Genomic DNA, 20,029 nt, shown 5'->3' with positions numbered 1-20,029 from the left:
TGTCTTTTCTGTTTGTCTGTGAGTAGGATAGCTCAAAAAGTTATGGACGGATTCGGATGAAACTTAGTGGACAGGTTGGGTATATGCCAATGCCAAATTTATTCGATTTTGGTGAAGTCTGCATACCATAGTTTTAAAGTGATCTTCATGATTGAGAGATAGGGCCAAAAACGATACAGAGAATGATATTTTTAAAAGTTATGGAAGGATAACAAAACTTAGTGGATGAGTTAGTTCAGTGACAAGAACAAGCTGATTAGATTTTGGTTGAGGTCCTGATGCAGATCTGGCCTATCAGTGGGATACAAAATGTAAACTCTAGCCTGGCAGAGGCATGCGCTCTACGGAGTGCCCTTTTAGTTAATTTCTGATGTGGTCTATCGAGACGTGTCAATGCGTTTGATCAGATGCTAGCTTTTATTCAACGGGTGTGTCAACGGTAATGTGAAGCCAGTTAATTGTATCCATACTGGTTATTTTTGTTATTCGTTGCCAAGCCAGCGATGGACTCCTCCATTTGACCTTGAGCACCAGTACGTGACCAGAAATGAGCGGTCATATCGAGATAAAAACCGGACATGTGCTGAGGCTCGGGATCAATTTGCCTGAGGAGGCAGGCTGTGAAGCTGGTAAAACGTCGCCTGAGACCGGGTCTGCTCTTGCTTATTGCTCGAATTAGCGGAGTTGATCGAGTTTCACTTTTGGTTGGAAGCACCTTCTTCTTCTTTAAAACAAAATATATATTATATATACATATATTATATATATATATATTTTTTTTTTATTACATATACACATATTCATATACATATATAAAAGCGCATGGTTATGAAGCCAGGTTTTTGATTGGAGTTAACTCACTGACTTATTTAAAGAAGCATTTCTGTTTGCCTATGAATAACAAAGTCCAAGCAGTTTATATTACAGTTGCAAATAATAGGCTGTTGCCCATTTCATAATTCATTAGAATGCTCATATGAGTGAAGGGATGCTTTTGACTTACCCATACACTGGTTTCTGGAGTCAAGAACATATCCAAGAGGGCAGGGAGATCGGCTTGAATCGGTCCCACCATGGGACCACGGCAATCGACCTGAAGTGCGGGTGCGAGAACGAGATGGAGTAAAAGTGGGCCTTCGACGTAGGGTCGATGTTCTGTCAATGGAAGTGGAGGAGGAGGAGCCACGAGAAGAAGAGGATGTGGAAGAGTGAGGGTTTGAAGGCCGGTAAATTCGACCGGTGGATGGACGACTTGGTACGGTGTCTCTACGTTCACCCGGGTTGTTCCAGCGGTCAGTGACCAAGAACGTGGCAGTTTTTGGAAGGCACAGGTAACCTGCATTGTGGTTCACGCACTTCATGTCTCCCTTGCAGGCCTCGGGGATACTTTCACACTCATTTATATCTGGAGTGGAAACAAAAGCATTGATTATGTGTGTGTGTGTGTGTGTGTGTGTGTGTGTGTGTGTGTGTGTGTATGTGTGTATGTGTGTGTGTGTGTGTGTGTGTGTGTGTATATCTAATTTATTGTTGTGGAAATGATTATTAGGATCTAAGAAATGCTTAATATAGCACAGTTATTTCCTTATTGAGTGTTTCGCATAAGTGTAAAAGTAATTATAATGTAATTTTAGAGATGCATCGTTTATATAGATAAATATATAAACATATGTTTGGAACTACAGAACTTCAATATGGATGCAAACAAACACGACATAATAGTGACTGAAGCTTTTCGTGCTGCACTCTTCAGGGTAAAAATCGCAGCAAGTGAAGGAGGAAGTGAAGGCGCGTGCTTATATGCGCAACTTTCAACAAGGTAGACTCAGATTGGTTCAACCGTAATGACGTCACGGTGAATCGTCACGTCACGGGTTAGAACACAACCAGTGTGAGCATGTAGAAATATCCAGCAACCACCGGCCACTGTATGTGCTTCATCTGCCATTGCACAGCACCTGGTTGCCAACTCTATCTGTGCCGACCAGTACAATGCAGATATGTTCAGCATATTGAGCCGAGGTCGGAGTTCATTTCATTTACGTATGTTGGAAGCAACCTTCATCCTCACCACTGATCCAATATTATGTCGTCACAAGGAATTTGTGCAGTCTCTGTGTCTCTTTCAGCATGGAAAGATCAAGGGGAGTACGGTAACAAATGGTGAATGGACCTGAGGGGAAACCCATCCCCCCTTTCTCCAGGATGAAGTTGCAAACGTCTGCTCATTGACGAACTCTGCTCTAGCCAATGGGAGCTTAAGGTAAAGATGATGAGCCGACCAATGGGCGTTCGGATTAACCATGACGTCATTACGGTTAAACCAATCAGTGTCTACATTATTGAGACTTGCGCATAGCAGCACACACCTTCACTTGCTGAGATTTTTACCCTGAAGAGTGCAGCAAGAAAAGCTTCGGTCACTATTATGTTGTGTTTGTTTGTATCCAGATAAATATATATATGTATATATATATATATATATATATATATATATATATATATATATATATTGCTGCTTGAATATAAAGATAAATATGTGTATATATCTTCTTCTTCTTCTTCTTCTTCTTCTTCTTCTTCTTCTTCTTCTTCTTCTTCTTTCAGCTGCTCCCGTTCGGGGTCGCCACAGCGGATCATCTGTATAATCCGCATAGTGATTTGGCACATGTTTTACACCGGATGCCCTTCCTGACGCAACCCTGGTCGCCTCTTACGACGCAGGGATATGGTACACCTATTTTAACCGGGGTATACACCGGCCCAGTACACTGGTACTCATTTCGCCGACCTCGGAAGGATGACAGGCTGAGTCAACCCTCCGGTGTATTAATTCAGTGGCCCAACGGGGCTTGAACTCAGGACCTTTTGGATCCCAAGCCACTGCCCGAACCACTGTGCCAACACCAGGCTTAAATATGTGTATGTGTATGTGTATATATATGTATATATATATATATATATATATATATATATATATATATATATATATATATATATATATATATATATATATATATATATATATATATGTTGTTCGTCTTTCGGCTGCTCCCGTTAGGGGTCGCCACAGCGGATCATCCGTTATGATCCGCATACTGATTTGGCACAGGTTTTACACCGGATACCCTTCCTGACGCAACCCTGGTCGCCTCTTACGACACAGGGATAATGATTGGGTTTCGCCATGATTCCGTGCTGCCCTACACCCTCTCATATCGTGGCCCAGTGCAGAGCTCCCGTCCTCAAGCGATCCTCCAACCCAAGCCTCCGAGTAGCTGGATTACAGGCGCACACCACTACGCCCAGTATATATATATATATATATATATATATATATATATATATATATATATATATATATACATATACATATACACACACACATGTACAGGGTGAGTCAGAAGTAGCGCCCGATTTCTGTCAGTTGATTGTTTGTTTGCCATTTGTATTACAGTGTACAAGAAGGTAGAAATAGATGAATGACATGTTTATCTAACCATTTATTCAAGAAAAAATTATTATGGAACTGTACCAAGCTGTTTTACTTGCAATTTTCAAAGTGCCCTCCCTCATGATCGATGCACAATTGCAGCCGAGCAGGCACAGAGCGGCACACACGTCTGCAGAGTTCGATATCAATTTCCTCAAACTTCGCAGTGATTTGAGCCTTCAATTCCTGAATGGTACGAGGCTTTTCATGATAAACAAGGTCTTTCATGAGACCCAAAGAAAGAAATCTGGAGGTGTAAGGTCTGGGGAGCGTGCCGGCCACTCGATCGGACCGCGGCGGCCGATCCACTTTCTGGGAAAGTTTTCATCAAGCCACTGACGAACATAACGTCCATAATGAGGTGGAGCTCCATCATGTTGGAAATAACAGTCCTGATCTTGTACCCTGGGCCAAAAGAAGGTTTGCAGCATATCCAGGTAAATTTCTGCAGTGACAGATCCCTCAAAGAAAAAGGGTCCAATTATCCCTAATGGAGATATGCCTGCCCAAACTGTCACTCCAGGTAAATTTACCTCCTTCTAAACTGTCATTCTTGGGTTATTCGCAGCCCAGTAGACACAATTGTGTCAGTTAATTGTGTCATTAAGCTTAAAACATGCCTCATCTGACCACCAGATGTTGTCCAGCATTGTGTCCTCTTCGTGAAGTTTAGCAAAGAACTCCGCAAAATTGAAGACGGCGGTCGTCATCTCCATCATGAAGGGAATGTAAGGTAAGCGTGGAATGTAAGGTTTCCATTTTTTCTGGTGAAGGATACGGATAACACTTGATTGACTCACTTCAAACTCTGCAGATAAACGGCGAGTTGTCTTTTGCAGACTTTGTTGCAGTCTTCTGATGGCTTCTTCAGCCTTAGCTACATTCGTTGCCGTTTTCGGACGACCGGACTTCTTTGTAGTGGCTACCGACCCTGTTGCTTCAAATTTCTCGACAATCAATCGTATGTTTCTTCCCTGAGGTCGGTTAATATCGAATTCCTGTGCCAAAGAGCGTGCCGCCATCGTTGGTTGTTCATTACATTTGTAGTAATGTTTCATGACCACAATGCGTTGATTCATTGAAAGGTAATTCATAGTTCAATTTGGTGCAAATTCAGTAACTTTCCAAACTCGCAGCAATAACCTGCAAAACAAAATCAAAAATTACGAAAATTAATAATCTGCAAGACAATAATTAATAACATGACTTCACAGAGAGAATCTGACAGCCGGAAAAAACAGAAATCGGACGCTACTTTTGACTCACCCTGTATATATACATATATAATATATATGTAAAGATAAATATGTGTATTTATATTTATATTTTTATACATATATATATATATATGTATATGTATATACAGTAAAGATATATATATATATATATATATATATATATATATATATATATATATATATATATATATATATATATACAGTAAAGATAAATATGTATATACTATATATATATATATATATATATATATATATATACAGTAAAGATAAATATGTATATACTGTATATATATATATATATATATATATATATATATATATATACATACATGTATATATACAGCAAAGAAAAATATATGCATATACAGTAAAGATAAATATGTACATATATATATATATATATATATATATATATATATATATATATATATATATATATATATATATATACATACATACAGTTAAGATGCAACCACACCACTCAATCGGTCAACTTCCCGACCCGGATCTCAACCAATGGTACTCCATCTCTTCTGGATCTGATTTTGACAAATTTCCCTGACAATATCTGCTGCTCTTCCTTCGCTCCAATCGGTTCTTCTGACCACGTCCTTGTTAAAGTGGACATCTCTCTGGCTATTATCAGAGAACCACATCACCGCCGTCGAGTCTGGCATTTCACTCAAGCCGACTGGCAGGGTCTCCGAGCAGCCATCAAACTTACAGACTGGTCTCCTATCACTACTTTCTCAAACATCAACTCATCCTGGGAATTCTTTCAAAGAAACTTGCTCTCCCTCATGCACAGATTTATCCCCCCTCGTGTTCAGTTGTCTTACCCTTCCTCCCGCCCTTGGTTTACTGAAGCTTGTGGCGAGGCAGTTGTCCTGAAACAACTTGCCTTTGCCTCATGGAAAGCAAACCCAACTGAGGGCAATCTCAGTTCTTTCCACAAAGCTCGGAACAAGTGTGTATCTACCCTCATTAGAGCCAGAAAACAACATCTTTCTCATCTCAAGTCTGAACTCTCAAACCTCTCTCCCTCCTCAAAATCCTGGTGGCGTTTAATCAAATCTGTTTCTGGTGTATGTTCCCCCTCCATCCCCTCCCTTACCTCAAATGGCCGCACTGCTGATTCCACACGTGATAAAGCTGAATGTCTAAACTCAGTGTTTGCAGCTAAATCTTGTGTCCTAAACATCACTATCTCTACCCACTTTACCCAGTCGCACCCAACTGTCCCTGGACTCTGTATCCTTTTCTCCTGACAAGGTGGAGAGCTTGCTTTCAAACCTCGAGTCAGATTCTGCAACCGGTCCAGACGGCATCAGCCCACGTGTCCTCAAAGCCTGCTCTTCTGCTCTTGCTCACCCTCTCTCTGTTCTATTCACCCTCTCATTTGCCCAAGGTCATCTGCCATCTGCTTGGAAATCTGCTAACATCACTGCCCTGCATAAAAAAGGTGCAAAAACAGATCCCTGTAACTACAGACCAATCAGCCAGCCTTCTCCCAATCATCAGCAAGGTGATGGAATCCATCATCGCTTCAGACATGAAATCCGTCCTCTTCTCCAATGGCTTGATTTCCAATCATCAATTTGGTTTCAGACCAGGTCACTCTACCCTGGATATGCTGCTTCTGCTCTCCCATCAATGGATGGAAGTCCTCAATGCCAGACAGGAAATCCGAGCCGTATCCCTGGACATATCACGTGCTTTTGACACAGTCTGGCACCCTGCCCTACTCACCAAACTCTCTTCCCATGGTATTCAAGGCCATCTCCACTCATGGCTCGCAGACTTCCTCTCCTGTCGCAGTCAACGTGTGGCCCTAAATGGAGTTCTTTCATCCCCTCTTCCTGTGCAGGCAGGAGTTCCTCAAGGTAGCGCTCTGGGCCCTATTCTTTTTCTGGTTTTCATCAATGATCTCTCGGACTCTCTGGAAAATCCTCTATTTTTCTTTGCCGACGACTCCACCCTCTGCCTTACCATCTGTCATCCCTCAGACCGGCAAGCAGCAGCTTCTTCGCTCAATGCAGATCTGGATAAAATCACAAACTGGTCCAACACGTGGAACATGTCTTTCAATCCAGACAAATCTCACACTCTCACTATGTCTCTTCGAAAGGACCGTTTACAAAACCCCCCCATCCACTTTCTCAACAATCCTCTGGAAGAAGTCTTTTCTTTCAAGCTTCTGGGTCTCACTATCTGCCATGACCTTTCCTGGGAAAGTCACACTTCCAACCTCGCCTCAAAAGCCAGTCACCGACTGGGAATCCTCCGTCGTGCAAAGTCCTTCCTCGGCCCTCTTGAGCTCCTGACCACTTACAAAGCTTTTGTCCAAAGCCTGATGGAGTACTGCTCTCCCCTCTGGGCTGGTGCTCCTGCCTCCCACCTTTCTCGGCTTCACGCTGTCGAAACCAGGGCATTTAAGATCATCGGCATCTCCCGCAATGAAGCTGAGTCTTTGGGCCTCTCACTCAATCACCGCAGGTTGGTCGGTGGTCTTTCTGTCTTCTACCGACTCCTCTCCAGCCTTGCCCCCCCTGCTCTCTCTGCGATTTGTCCCCACCACATTTCCACAGGGCGCTCAAGATCCGCCAACAACCCCCTTCTGGTAAAACTACCAAAATCACGAATCACTGCCCATCTTCACTCTTTCATTCCTCTTTTTTCCCGCCTTTGGAATAAACTTCCTCACTCTATTCTTTCCCATTCTTCCCTCCAGGCTTTCAAAACAGCTGTTCACCACCACCTCTTATCTTCCCCCATCCAAATCCTCGATCTTTTCTACCCCCGATAATCCACCTAAGCCCACTTCCTTCATTTCTCCTGCTTTCCTTCCTGAAAGTCCCTGTAATGTCCATCTTCTCTTCGCCATGTTCCCCGTCCCATCCCCATCCCTCTCCCTTCCACAGTTCACCTAATGTGTCTGTTCCCCACTGTTTTGTCCCTTTCACTCCCGCCCCTCTTGTCTCATGCCTCCTTGCTGTGAGTTGTGTGTTAGCTCTCATACGAGCCTCGACCAAGGTATACAAAAAAAAAAAGAAAAGAAAAGATAAATATGTATATATATATATATATATATATATATATATATATATATATATATATATATATATTTCAAGATAAATATATATATATATATATATATATATATATATATATATTTTATTTTATGTAATATACAGTAAAGATAAATATGTATATAAATATGTAAACCCACAGGATGGGACAGACTCATGGCAACCTCACCACTACCTTCATTATCTGCACCCTCAACTCTGCCTGCACTCACTGCACCCTCACCACTGCCTGCACTCACTGCACCCACACCACTGTCTGCTCCCGCTGCACCCACACCACTGTCTGCTCCCGTTGCATCCACACCACTGACTGCTCCCGTTGCATCCACACCACTGTCTGCTCCCGCTGCACCCACACCACTGCCTGCTCCCGCTGCACACACACCACTGCCTGCTCCCGCTGCACCCACACCACTGCCTGCTCCCGCTGCACCCACACCACTGCCTGCTCCCGCTGCACCCACACCACTGTCTGCTCCCGCTGCACCCACACCACTGTCTGCTCCCGCTGCACCCACACCACTGTCTGCTCCCGCTGCACCCACACCACTGTCTGCTCCTGCTGTGCCATCACCATGGTGTACACTCTCACAACTCCTTACTCCTGCTGCACAATCACCCCTTCCTGCTCCTACTGCACCCTGACAATATCCTCAGCAACCTCACTCCACAACCATAACCAAATGTTGTCTCCAAATTTCTCACATTCTGCTACTTGCTGAAAATTATCTATCTGTTCCTTCAACCTCGTAATAACTATCCTCAAGTGGGCTATTTCCTCACACGTCTTCCAAAAGTGAATAATCTCTGCTTCCCCTATTCTTGATGTGGCCCACATTGAGCATCTTTCACATTTTATGTTCTCTTCCTTTCTCCTTCCATCTCTATTTACACCCTTTTTCACCACCATAGTCCCAAGGCCCCAACTGACAAATTCTAAACTTAACACGAGGCCTCTCCCTGCTTCTTTCAATAAACTCACACGAATACCCGCTAAAATTGTTACGAACACAACTATAACCTTTATGAATACAAAACTCACAACCCCTGACAAATCTTGAGAACAAAATACTCCAAACAACACACAAAAAACACTTATCTTAATCTGGCCAAGGAGCTTGCACAGCCACGTGTGAACAACCGGAAGTGACTATGCAAAAGTTTGGGTTATTCCAATGATATTCATACTTTAGGTTAAAATTATCTGTGAAAACAGTCATGAGTGTTTACTATTGTAAATTAGCAGCCTTTATCTTCTTGCTTATGGCAGTTTGGCTGCCAGGTAGCTATCATTTTGTTGGAGCGTGATAACCTGAGGTGGTCCCTTCGGGTGGGTGCCTGGAATGTCCTATCCCTAAGAGAGGATGATCACCTGTCTCTGTTATCATCTGAGCTCAAGCATTTGGACATCAGTATTGCAGCACTGTCTGAGGTTCGGAGACCGGATTGTGGCGAGTTCATGGTGGGTGATTACACCTACTATTGGTCTCGTCACTCTTATGGTTGCCATGCCAAAGGAGTTTCTGTAGCTGTGTCAAATAATCTGACTCCAATAATAATTGAGGTAACACCGGTCAACGAGCGTATTATGAGACTAATGATTAGTCACTCCTTGGGTGACATTTCCCTGGTCTCTGTATATGCTCCGACTGAGGTGAGTGATCTCACCGTGAAGGACGCATTCTATGCCACGCTCGAGTCTGTGGTTGATCAGTACCCCAGGCGAGATACTCTTCGAGTCTTGGGGGATTTCAATGCATTTACTGGAACTGATAGGGATGGTTATGAGACATGTGTTGGTCCCCTTGGGTTTGGAACTGTGAACCAAAAACAGCACAAAGTTCCTTGACTTTGCAAGAAGTCATGGACTTAAGGTAGCTGGTTCTTGGTTTCAGCGCCCACAGGCTCATCGCTAGACTTGGTATTCCAATGCTGGTGCTGTGGAAAAGGAGACTGACCAGGTGCTCGTTGATGGTTGCTGGAGGATAATCCAGAATTGCAGGGTCTTCCAGAGTGCTCAGTTCCTCAATACTGACCACAGGCTTGTTGCAGCCACTCTGAAGATTCAGCTTCAATCCAGGAGAATAGTACCATCCCAGCCTTAGCAAGATGTTGGCAAACTCAAGGATGAGAGGGTAGCTGAGGAGCTTGCGAACAGGCGGAGTGGAGATTTGGGGGGTCTGGGTGCTTTGTGGGATCCCAAAGAGTTGTAGTCTAAATGCCAAACAGCCATTTCAGGGCAAAGCGTGCTTTAGCGTCATTATGAAGTTTTTTGGTTGATTCATCATCTCTGAGCTATCCTGAATCAGAAACAGCCGGGTGCCAGACTCGCACCCTTGAGGAATTTAAATTTTAGAATTTAAAAAAAAACAAAATGGCCACCACCGACTTTCGATAAATTCTGTTTTGGGCTATATCTTCACTTCTAATGCACTTACAAACACAATTTTGGTGTCTACTACTATGCTTTCATGGTCAAGGAATCCGATAATGGTAAAATTAAAATTGTACAGAAAACACCTGTATCATACTTTCAAGATGGCGTCCACCGATCACCGTTAAAAGCTAGTTTTTTGCCAATATTTTATAACAGACCCCGATATAAGCATAATAATTATTTCTGCTACTATGTTTTCAGTGTCAATGAATACAAGGAAAACACAATCCAGCTGGTGGAAGCATTCGTCATCATAAAATGAAGATTCCAGCTCTACCTTACCCATATTAACGTGTGCGGGCGTAGGCGGGGGGGGGGGGGGATCGCAGGTGTGAGCTGACCGAGTGAAGTTGTCATACATGTAAATAATCTCTGATTGTACTTTTCACCTTTTCCGTGTCACTCGCGATTTGCAATCAGCGCTTATCGTCCGGAGTCAGAGAGCAGGTGCTGCAACCTGGGTGTCATCAGGAGAGGTGGGCTGCAGGCATGCAGTCTTGGAGCCGCCATTTTGCTGTCTTTTCACGAACTTCTCGCGGAGTTTGTCTCTCCGATTTTGAGTTAATTTCCCGTGTTCGTCATCATGATAGATGACCCTGTGTGTTAAAATATGTTCATGTTATTATGCTGAATGGTCCAGGTTCATGTACTTTTCCCGCACTTTCTCTGCTCATCTCACCTTTTCATTCATTGCGTCGTAGAGTTTGCCTAGAAAATTAGTAATCAAATTTTATGTACGTTTTCAGGTGATGGTGACAAAAGTAGACCATGGCTTCTTCCGAAGAGAGTACATCTTGCTTTTTTAACTGCTCTAATGCTTCCAAGAAGCTGCTAACTGCCGGTAGAACTAGAATAGAAACAATCATCAGAAGTAGTATACATAGAGGTGATTTGCTTCATGAAAAACTAACTGATTCTCAGTTCATTCTGTGTCACAAAAGCTGCGTATCCACGTATACATCTGAACACCATATAAAGAGGCATGAACACTCAGACAAGCATGAAGCTCCTCCACCAAAAAAAAAAAAAACCACGACGTTCTCATTCAGGTGAATTCGATTTCGAAACGCACTATATCTTCTGTGGCAATCAATGTGAACAGCTTGATTCTCGAAATCCCCAGTGATGGAGAAAAGTGATACAATGTAGAACAGCCGATCGAGGGAAGAATTGCATGCCATTTAGGCTAAGTATTTTGACGGTTTGTGACCAGCGCGATGACGTCCAAGCTCACGATGTACGTCTTCAAGTCCAAGGGGCAGTCTCTGATTTTCTGATTCGTAATATCATCTTGATTGCTATAATTCCTTCATGTCACCAAGAGCTATAGAAGCTGCCACCAAAAGGAAAAAATACCTCTGCCGATGCTGGCACAGCCTTCTTGTAGGTTGTCAAGTCAATGGAACAAGATAAGGGTCATCTTTGGAATTTGGTGGATATTCGTGACATGTACAATTCTTTTGGTGGTGATGAGATGTCACGGTGTCATCTTGTGGAATGTGTAACAACACATTTTGGATCAGAACTCATAAAGTTGTCAGGAAATGGGTATTTCAGTCTACTGGTCTTCAAGGGACATGCAACAAACATTCTGAGAGCAGTGGAGGACACAGACGAAAGGGCCTCAGAGGTGAAGCACATTGTGAAGTGCATCATTCAGGATGCCAAAAAGCTGAAGAAGTCTGAAAATACATACTCAACCCATATTTCAAATGAGATTGCAGCAGAAGCAGTAAGTCCAACCCTGGCAAACCTCTTGGCAGCAATTTCACCAAAATAAGCTGATAGCAACCAAGCCCTTCTCATTGGAAACATTGTTACAAGTTGTCTCACCAATAAAGCAACAAGTCTTCAGATCGCTCTTGGGGTGCTGCTCAGAGAGAAACAACTGATAGATGAATGCCACTCCTTTGGCATTTGTGCATCATATGATGAAATACTCCGCTTCAAGGCATCAGCCGCACATGCTTCATCCAGCAAAGCAGAGCTGAGAGGATTGTTTAACAGCAATAGTGGCTTAATTCAAGCGGTAGCAGACAACTATGATGCAAATGTGTCTTCACCGAATGGACTTCGTTCCACCCATGCTCTTGCCCTCCTTTTAACACAAATGGCTGAGGATGTTGAACCAGAGATTGAGGAGCATCCCTCAACAGTTCCGGTAATCAGACACATCTCTAAAGGTGAGATAAAGGAACAAATTGTACGACCAATAAGTGTGTACCGGTATAATGGACCAAAAAAACCTGACATGCCAGAGAACTGTTGCAACTGCATAGTGCCACCATTGAAAGTGCTAGCATTTCAGGCAGTGTTACTCTCAAGGGCATACGACATCGACCAGCAATTCTTACGAGAGGTAATAGACAATCCTGGTTGCACCCTTGAGTATAATGGGTTCAACGTTCTTCTTGCACGAAACCAGGGATATTCTGCCAAGCCTGCCATATACACCCCATTGATAGACATGACCCCTTCTGATCCGGACACAATTATGTCTGCTATCCGAGAAGCCCAGCGTCTCACCAACAAATGTGGACAAGAGATCAATGTGTTTACAAATGACCAACAACTGTATCGAGTTGCTGTGAATGTCACATGGGTCTACCCACAATTGTTCAAAAACTTTGTGCCGCGATTAGGAGGAATACACTTCCTAATGAGTTTCGTCGGAGCTGTGGGAACTCTTATGAGCAACACAGGATTGACTGAAATCATGCAAACAACTTTTGGTGGTGTCCCAAATATGCTCACGGGCAAGAAGTTCCCGCAAACCATGAGAGCCTTGCACATGGTGGTTGAGGAACTTCGAGGTCAATGATTGTAACTACCAATGATTACAAGCAATTGCTGTCCATCCTCAATGACAAACCAAGCCAGAGCAGATCAGCAAAGCTGTGGATTGATAACTTGATCAAGCCAGTACTCTTGATGATGGTTTTTCTAAGAGCTGAGCGGGAAGCCGACTGGCCTCTCCATTTATGGGCAGTTGCAGAGATGATTCCCTACTTCTTTGCTTCCAGTCATTGGAATTACTAGTGCGGGCCTGTAGGTGCATGCTCGTAGGTGCGTGCCCGTAGGTGCGTGCCAGTATGTGCAGCTTCGTTCCTTCACTCTCGTAAATTGGATTTACGACTGGATTGGGGCATTTTTTCAATTAGATCGGACCAACCGTATCATAAATGGCCATAACTTGGGAAACACCTGGGAAACATACTCAGGTCCCCAGCGTAAATTGTGACGTCATATCAAACGAAGAAGAAGAAGAATTGTGATGCCCCCCCTCTCTCTCGCCCCCCTCTCTCTCGCCCCCCTCTCTCCCCCCTAGTCTCGCCCCTCCTCTCTCGCTCTCTCTCTCTTGCCCCCACTCTCACCCCCCTCCTCTCTCGCCACCTCTTCTCTCCCCCTCTCTTGAATTGTGACGCTCCCTCTCTCTCGCCCCCTCTCGCCCCTCTCTCTGTAAATGTATTGAAAAATGTCTACCAAGCACAACAATTAATTCAAACCTTGGGAAAAAACAGCTTTCAAACCCTTGGGAAACAGCTAACCCTTGGGAAAATTCAAACCTTGGGATTAATTAATAATTTGAACAATTAATTTAAACCTTGGGAAAAAACAGCTTTCAAACCTTGGGAAACACTTGGGAAACAGCTGAAACGGATGAAGAACGATATCAAACCTTGAAAAGGCACATACTCAGGTCCCCAGCGTCGATTGTGACGTCATACCAAACGAAGAAGAAGAATTGTGGCGTCAATCGTGCAAAATAAATAAATAAATAAATAATAAATTAACATTAATTGTGACATCATTCGTGATGTCATAGCACCGTGTCTTGTCATTGGTTGACAGATAAATGGCCGTAACTTGGGAACCGCTTATCCGATTAATATCAAACCTTGAAAAGGCATATCCGCGGGTCCCCAGCAATATTCCTGGCAACTTTCAATCAGATCGGACCGTCAATCGTGTAAAAAATAATAATAATAATAATAACAATAAAATAAATAAACATTTATTGTGACGTCATTCGTGATGTCATAGCACAATGTCTTGTCATTGGTTGACAGATAAATGGCCGTAACTTGGGAACCACTTATCCGATTAATATCAAACCTTGAAAAGGCACATCCGCGGGTCCCCAGCAATATTCCTGGCAAGTTTCAATCAGATCGGACCGTCAATCGTGCAAAAAATAACAATAATAATAATAAAAAAATAAATAAACATTAATTGTGACGTCATTCATGATGTCATAGCACAGTGTCTTGTCATTGGTTGACAGATAAATGGCCGTAACTTGGGAACCGCTTATCCGATTAATATCAAACCTTGAAAAGACACATTCGCGGGTCCCCAGCAATATTCCTGGCAAGTTTCAATCAGATCGGACCATCAATCGTGCAATAAATAAATAAATAAATAAACAAACATTAATTGTAACATCATTCGTGATGTCATAGCACAGTGTCTTGTCATTGGTTGACAGATAAATGGCCGTAACTTTGGAACCGGTTATCCGATTAATATCAAACCTTGAAAAGGCACATCCACGGGTCCCCAGCAATATTCCTGGCAAGTTTCAATCAGATCGGACCGTCAATCGTGCAAAAATAATAATAATAATAATAATAATAATAATAATAATAATAATAAATAAACATTAATTGTGACGCCATTCGTGATGTCATAGCACCGTGTCTTGTCATTGGTTGACAGATAAATGGCCGTAACTCGGGAACCGCTTATCTGATTAATATCAAACCTTGAAAACGCACATCCGCGGGTCTCCAGCAATATTCCTGGCAAGTTTCAATCAGATCGGACCGGCGGTCATCTAGAAACGGCGGTCGCATACAGACAGACAGACAGACAGACAGACAGACACACAGAGATTGCTGGAATTATAGATAGATGCCAGGTACGGTCTGTACTATCTTCGATCAATGGAGCATCTGCCAGACGATCTTCTCAAAGAGTTCATGAATGGTAAATACGTTATGCGCCACAACCCAGGCATATAGAATGCCATATGGTCCGATATGTTTATAGAGTCAACATTTATGAGATAGGACAACGAGTCTGGTGGACTCACGGGACTCACTCTGAAGCCATCGGCTGTCACAAGATGGGCTCTCAGCTTGCATATCTGCAGCCAGCTACGTGGTGATCTCGTGGCGATGAAAATCAAGCAAAACGACAGGATCGTCACAACTCACAAAGAAGAGGCCCCAGGAAGGATTACAAAGCGACTCATCTGATCGTCAGAAGATTCACAACGCTCTTCAAAGTTACATCGATCCCCTGGCAACAGACACTCACCCACCTGGCCTCCTGGACATCGTCACAGGTCTTCATGTGACAGACAAGGTAAACGTTGATGATTCTCTAAAGATTGGACGACAACAGATGGTGCAATTTGAATCTGGATGGCCAACAAGCTTCAACAAGACACTAACCAAGAAAGTGACCCTGATGACTTCGACCAAAAGGAGCATCAAGCTGGATGGAAGGCCAGTATATGATACCGAATTGATCTACACCCGAGTCATACGTCTCCAACAATACAGGGATATTGATATCAAGGATGTCCTCTCTTATGAACCGTTCCCTGTCCCAGCCTCCTTGTTTGAAGAGAGCGGTGCGATGCGGGCTCAGTCGAAAGCGATCCTGAAGACAAAACTCCAAGTTGGGCAATCAAGTCGAATCCAAGGTGTTCCAGATGCTGTCATCATCAATGTTGCAGAGCCATGTTATGGACTGTACATTGGCCCACAAATGGAATAGTTGAGGATAATGTGATCAACTTCATGGGAACCATCAAATACCACCTGGAGTGTTGTGACGTATACCTGATTTACGACAGGTACATCAAAATCAGCACGAAACAAATGACGAGATCCAGTTGCGCAGGTCACGATTCAAGTCGAAAACATCAACTCAACTTACACACACTTCCAGCGCAAAAAGTGGTCCTAAATGTAGCCTACAACAAAGTACAACTGATCGATTTGATCTGTCAGTATCTGATGACCCACATTGTAGACAACCAGACCAAACTGGTGATCACCGGAAAAGATCCTACACCAGTACAAGTATGGAACAATTCCACTCTCCAGAGACAGGATCTGAAAACACACCATGAAGAAGCAGATCTCATCATCATCCATCACTTCGTTAGAATTGTGTCAGGTGTCAGTGGTGACTCACACATCAAAGTGGTCTGCGATGATACAGATGTCTTCATCCTGTTGATTCATTTCTACCTCTAGGAAAAGATGACTGTGGATGTAAGCATGGAGAGTCCGTGTGCTGGGAGGGCGAGCGTAAGTATTCGCCAAACAGCACTGAAACACAAAATCATCGCCAAATATCTGCCTGCTGTACATGCTCTGAATGGATGCGATACTGTGTCGTATTTGTTTGGCATTGGAAAGGCTACAGCGCTGAAGGTACTAATGGGCAGACATCATCCCACCTTACTAGGTCAGCTGGAAGCAAACGAGGAAAATATGATATCTGAGGCAATTACCTTCATTGCTGCCTGTTATGGTTCCAAAGTCGAAGGTGATATGTCCACACACCGGTATTAGTTGTGGAAGTCTAAGATGGCCAACTCCAAGGTTACCTCTGCTCCGAAATCGATGTTGTTGCCCCCTTTGCATGATGCCTTTGTTCAACATGTACATCGCGCTCATCATCAAGTCATTATATGGAAATCGGCCACTCAGTCAGACCCTCCGAACTTGGATCCCATCAAGTATGGATGGCAAGAACGTGAGGACGGTGCGACATTGTGTCCAACCACACTTCCACCTGATGTGTCTGCTGCACCAGTCACCATTCTGCAGCTGATCAAGTGTGGATGCTCCACCAGCCGGCCATGTCCCACCGGGAGGTGTGGTTGTGTGGCAGCACAGATGTCATGTTCGATGTTTTGCAGTTGTAACTCTGGATCAGACTGTTGTAACGAACAGACAAGGGCAGTAGCTGCGAATCACGACGATGATGACGAAGATTGAACATAATGTGTAACATTGCATCCTGAACAAAGTTAATATTTGTTTGCCTAAAAATAAAAGGTAATTTCAAAATCATATACATGTACATACTTACTTTAAGACATAACCCAAAGTCATAGTCAACTATCCACATGTATCCGGATATATTTGTGTACAAATCGTATTCCAATATAATCATCAATTCATTGATCATTGCAAGTAAGTTACTTCAGCTGTCATTGACCATTATTGTATGTAGTATTAATATTTGAGGGTTCATCAAATTCAATTTCTTACTCAAAGTGATCAGTGGAACTGCAAAATAGCCATTTTTCATATTAAAATGTTGGCCATCTTGAAAATATGAGACAGGTCTTATATATACACCTTCAATTTTATCATTATCGGATTCCTTGACCATGAAAACATAGTAGTAGACACCTAAACTGTGTGTGTAAGTGCATTAGAAGTGAAGATTAAGCCCAAAACAGAATTTATCGAAAGTCGGTGGCGGCCATTTTGTTTTTCACCTCTTCAAAAGAATTCCTCAAGGGCGCGAGTCTGGCACCCGGCTGAGTCTGATTCAGGATAGCTCAGAGATGATGAATCAACCAAAAAAAAAACAAAAACAACAAAAAAAAAAAAACATAATGACACCACAACATGCTTTTTCACATTTCCGCTGGACTATTGTGGAGTGCCTTCAATACTACCGTCCTTAATGTTGCCGGTGGATGTCTTGGAACTCACCGCAGGGCGAGGAAGAATTTCGTCTCTCAAGGGGCACTAGATACCATTGATGAAAGTGTCAGGGACAGGCTGAATGGCAGAGCTGAGCTGTTCAGGGAGCTGAAGCATAAAACTGTACGTGCACTAAGGGTGGACAAGGAGGCCTATGTGCAAGGAATCTGTGAGGGGGAAGAGCATCACCTCTGGTCAAGTGATTCTCGTCCTGCTTACAGGGGAATTCGCGCATTGCGTTCATCCAAGCCTGTCCCTCGGTGTACTACAGTTAGAGCAGAGAGTGGTAGGCTCTTGACAGAGGAGTCCAAAGTGAAGGCCTGTTGGGCCGGTAACTTTGAGCGGCTGTACCAGGCTGATCTACCAGCTGTCGAGTTGGATGTCAGGGGTGTTACTACCGACCCTCCAATCAACTGTGGTCCACCTTCGTTTGTGGACACATATACTGTGGTGAACCAGTTGCAATCGGGTGAAGCTCCTGGAATTTGTGACATCCATGCTGAACTTCTCAAGGCTGGTGGAAATGCTGTACTCATGTCATTGCATGCAGTTCTGTGCTCTGCCTGGAACACAGGCATCATCCCAACTGATTGGAAGAGGGGCCTTGTTGTCCCTCTCTGGAAAGGGAACGGTGATCGCCAAGACTGCAACAACTAACAAGGGGTGACGCTGCTCTCAATGCCGGGCAAGGTCTTTGCTCGGATAATTATTGAGAGGGTTCGCCACCATCTGCTTGAGCACTAGCATCCAGAGCAGTCAGGATTTACACTAAAGAGGTCAACGATTGACCGTATCCTTGCTCTTCAGGTCCTCACCGAACGCAGATGAGAGTTTTGGCAGAGGCTGCTTGCAGCTTATGTTGATGTTGATCTCTGTAAAGCATTTGATTCAGTGAATCGGGATTCCCTCTGGAGGATTCTTGGTCTTCGTGGGGTGCCACCAAAACTGATGAATCTGATGTCTGAAGTATTCTCTGGTACTGAGAGTGCTGTGAGATGTGATGATGCCATCTCTGAATTATTTCCAGTTGCTAATGCAGTTTGTCAGGGGTGTGAACTGGCCCCCACACTTTTCACCACTTGTATGGACTGGATTCTGGGGAGGATGTTGGAGAGATCAAGCTGTGGTGCATCGTTTGGAATGTCAAGATCTCTGACCTTGATTTTGCAGATGATGCAGTCATCTTTGCGGAGACGCCAGATATCCTGTCGGGGGCCCTCGAGGTGATGAATGAGGAGTCAGAGCCGCTGGGATTATGGGTTTCCTGGGTCAAAACTAAGATCCAGGCTTTCAATGACATCTTGGATGCTGCTATCCTGTCTGTACCTGTTTGTGGTGAGGATGTTGAGGTCATGGAGAGATTCACTTTCCTTGGCAGTGATATTCATGTCTCTACTGGTTGTGAGCGAGAGTTCAATAAATTTCTGGGTCGGAGCTGGGGAGTCATGGATTCACCGGATCATGGGATGTGGTGCTGCCGGTACCTGTGCGGGAGGACGAAAGTCCGAGTCTTCAGGTCCTTGGTGCTTCCAGTCTTGCTCGATGGATGTGAGACTTGGATTCTGACCAGGGATCTGAGACGGAGACTTAATTCCTTTGGTACCAGGTCTCTTCGGAGAATCCTTGGCTATCATTGGTCGGACTTTGTGTCCAACAAGCAGTTGCTGAGAGACTCAAATGAGATTCGTTACCTACATAGTCCGTGAGCGTCAGCTGCCGCTGTTTGGACATGTGGCTCATTTTTCTGACGCTGATCCTGCTCACCAGATTCTCTCAGCAAGAGAACATTGTGAGACCAATGGGCCGACCATGTGCCTCGTTGTTGCAGCAGGTTGATCAGCATCTCAAGGTGATGGGGATGGGCCAAGCATCTGCCTGGGGGATGGCCAGACGGAGGCCCTTGGAGTACCGGTGGAATGTTGATGCAGCAACACGCTGCTCCGCAGCATGCTCCCATGCCTGATCTGACCTGTGCAAACACGTTGTGTAAGCATATGAACCGTGTTTCCCCATTGTCTCGGGTCGCTCAC

The 20,029-nt window shown here is 43.9% G+C and overlaps 1 protein-coding gene, 1 long non-coding RNA gene and 1 pseudogene across 5 annotated transcripts in view; 2 read left to right on the top strand and 1 right to left on the bottom strand.

Moving 5' to 3' along the window:
• Positions 1-20,029, bottom strand: part of LOC147011949 (fibulin-5-like) — a 93,108-nt gene that overhangs the window by 28,065 nt on the left and 45,014 nt on the right. For all 4 annotated transcript variants that reach the window (XM_085857769.1, XM_085857768.1, XM_085857767.1 and 1 more), the window contains exon 4: positions 1,004-1,405. In XM_085857769.1, the coding sequence (XP_085713895.1) occupies positions 1,004-1,405 (402 nt within the window). The remainder of the gene's footprint in view (positions 1-1,003; positions 1,406-20,029) is intronic.
• The window catches only part of LOC147011950 (uncharacterized), a 28,740-nt gene that overhangs the window by 7,244 nt on the left and 1,467 nt on the right, over positions 1-20,029 (top strand). The window contains exon 2 of the long non-coding RNA XR_015051835.1: positions 19,828-19,985. This is a non-coding gene — a long non-coding RNA (uncharacterized LOC147011950). The remainder of the gene's footprint in view (positions 1-19,827; positions 19,986-20,029) is intronic.
• Positions 11,127-13,245, top strand: LOC147011951 (uncharacterized; annotated as a pseudogene).

The sequence above is a fragment of the Eptatretus burgeri genome, chromosome 15 (genome assembly GCF_056783735.1).
Source record: "Eptatretus burgeri isolate ZD-2024b chromosome 15, Ebu_testis_v1, whole genome shotgun sequence".
NCBI classification, from domain to species: Eukaryota; Metazoa; Chordata; class Myxini; order Myxiniformes; family Myxinidae; genus Eptatretus; species Eptatretus burgeri.
This window is presented reverse-complemented; position numbering and strand designations above follow the sequence as displayed.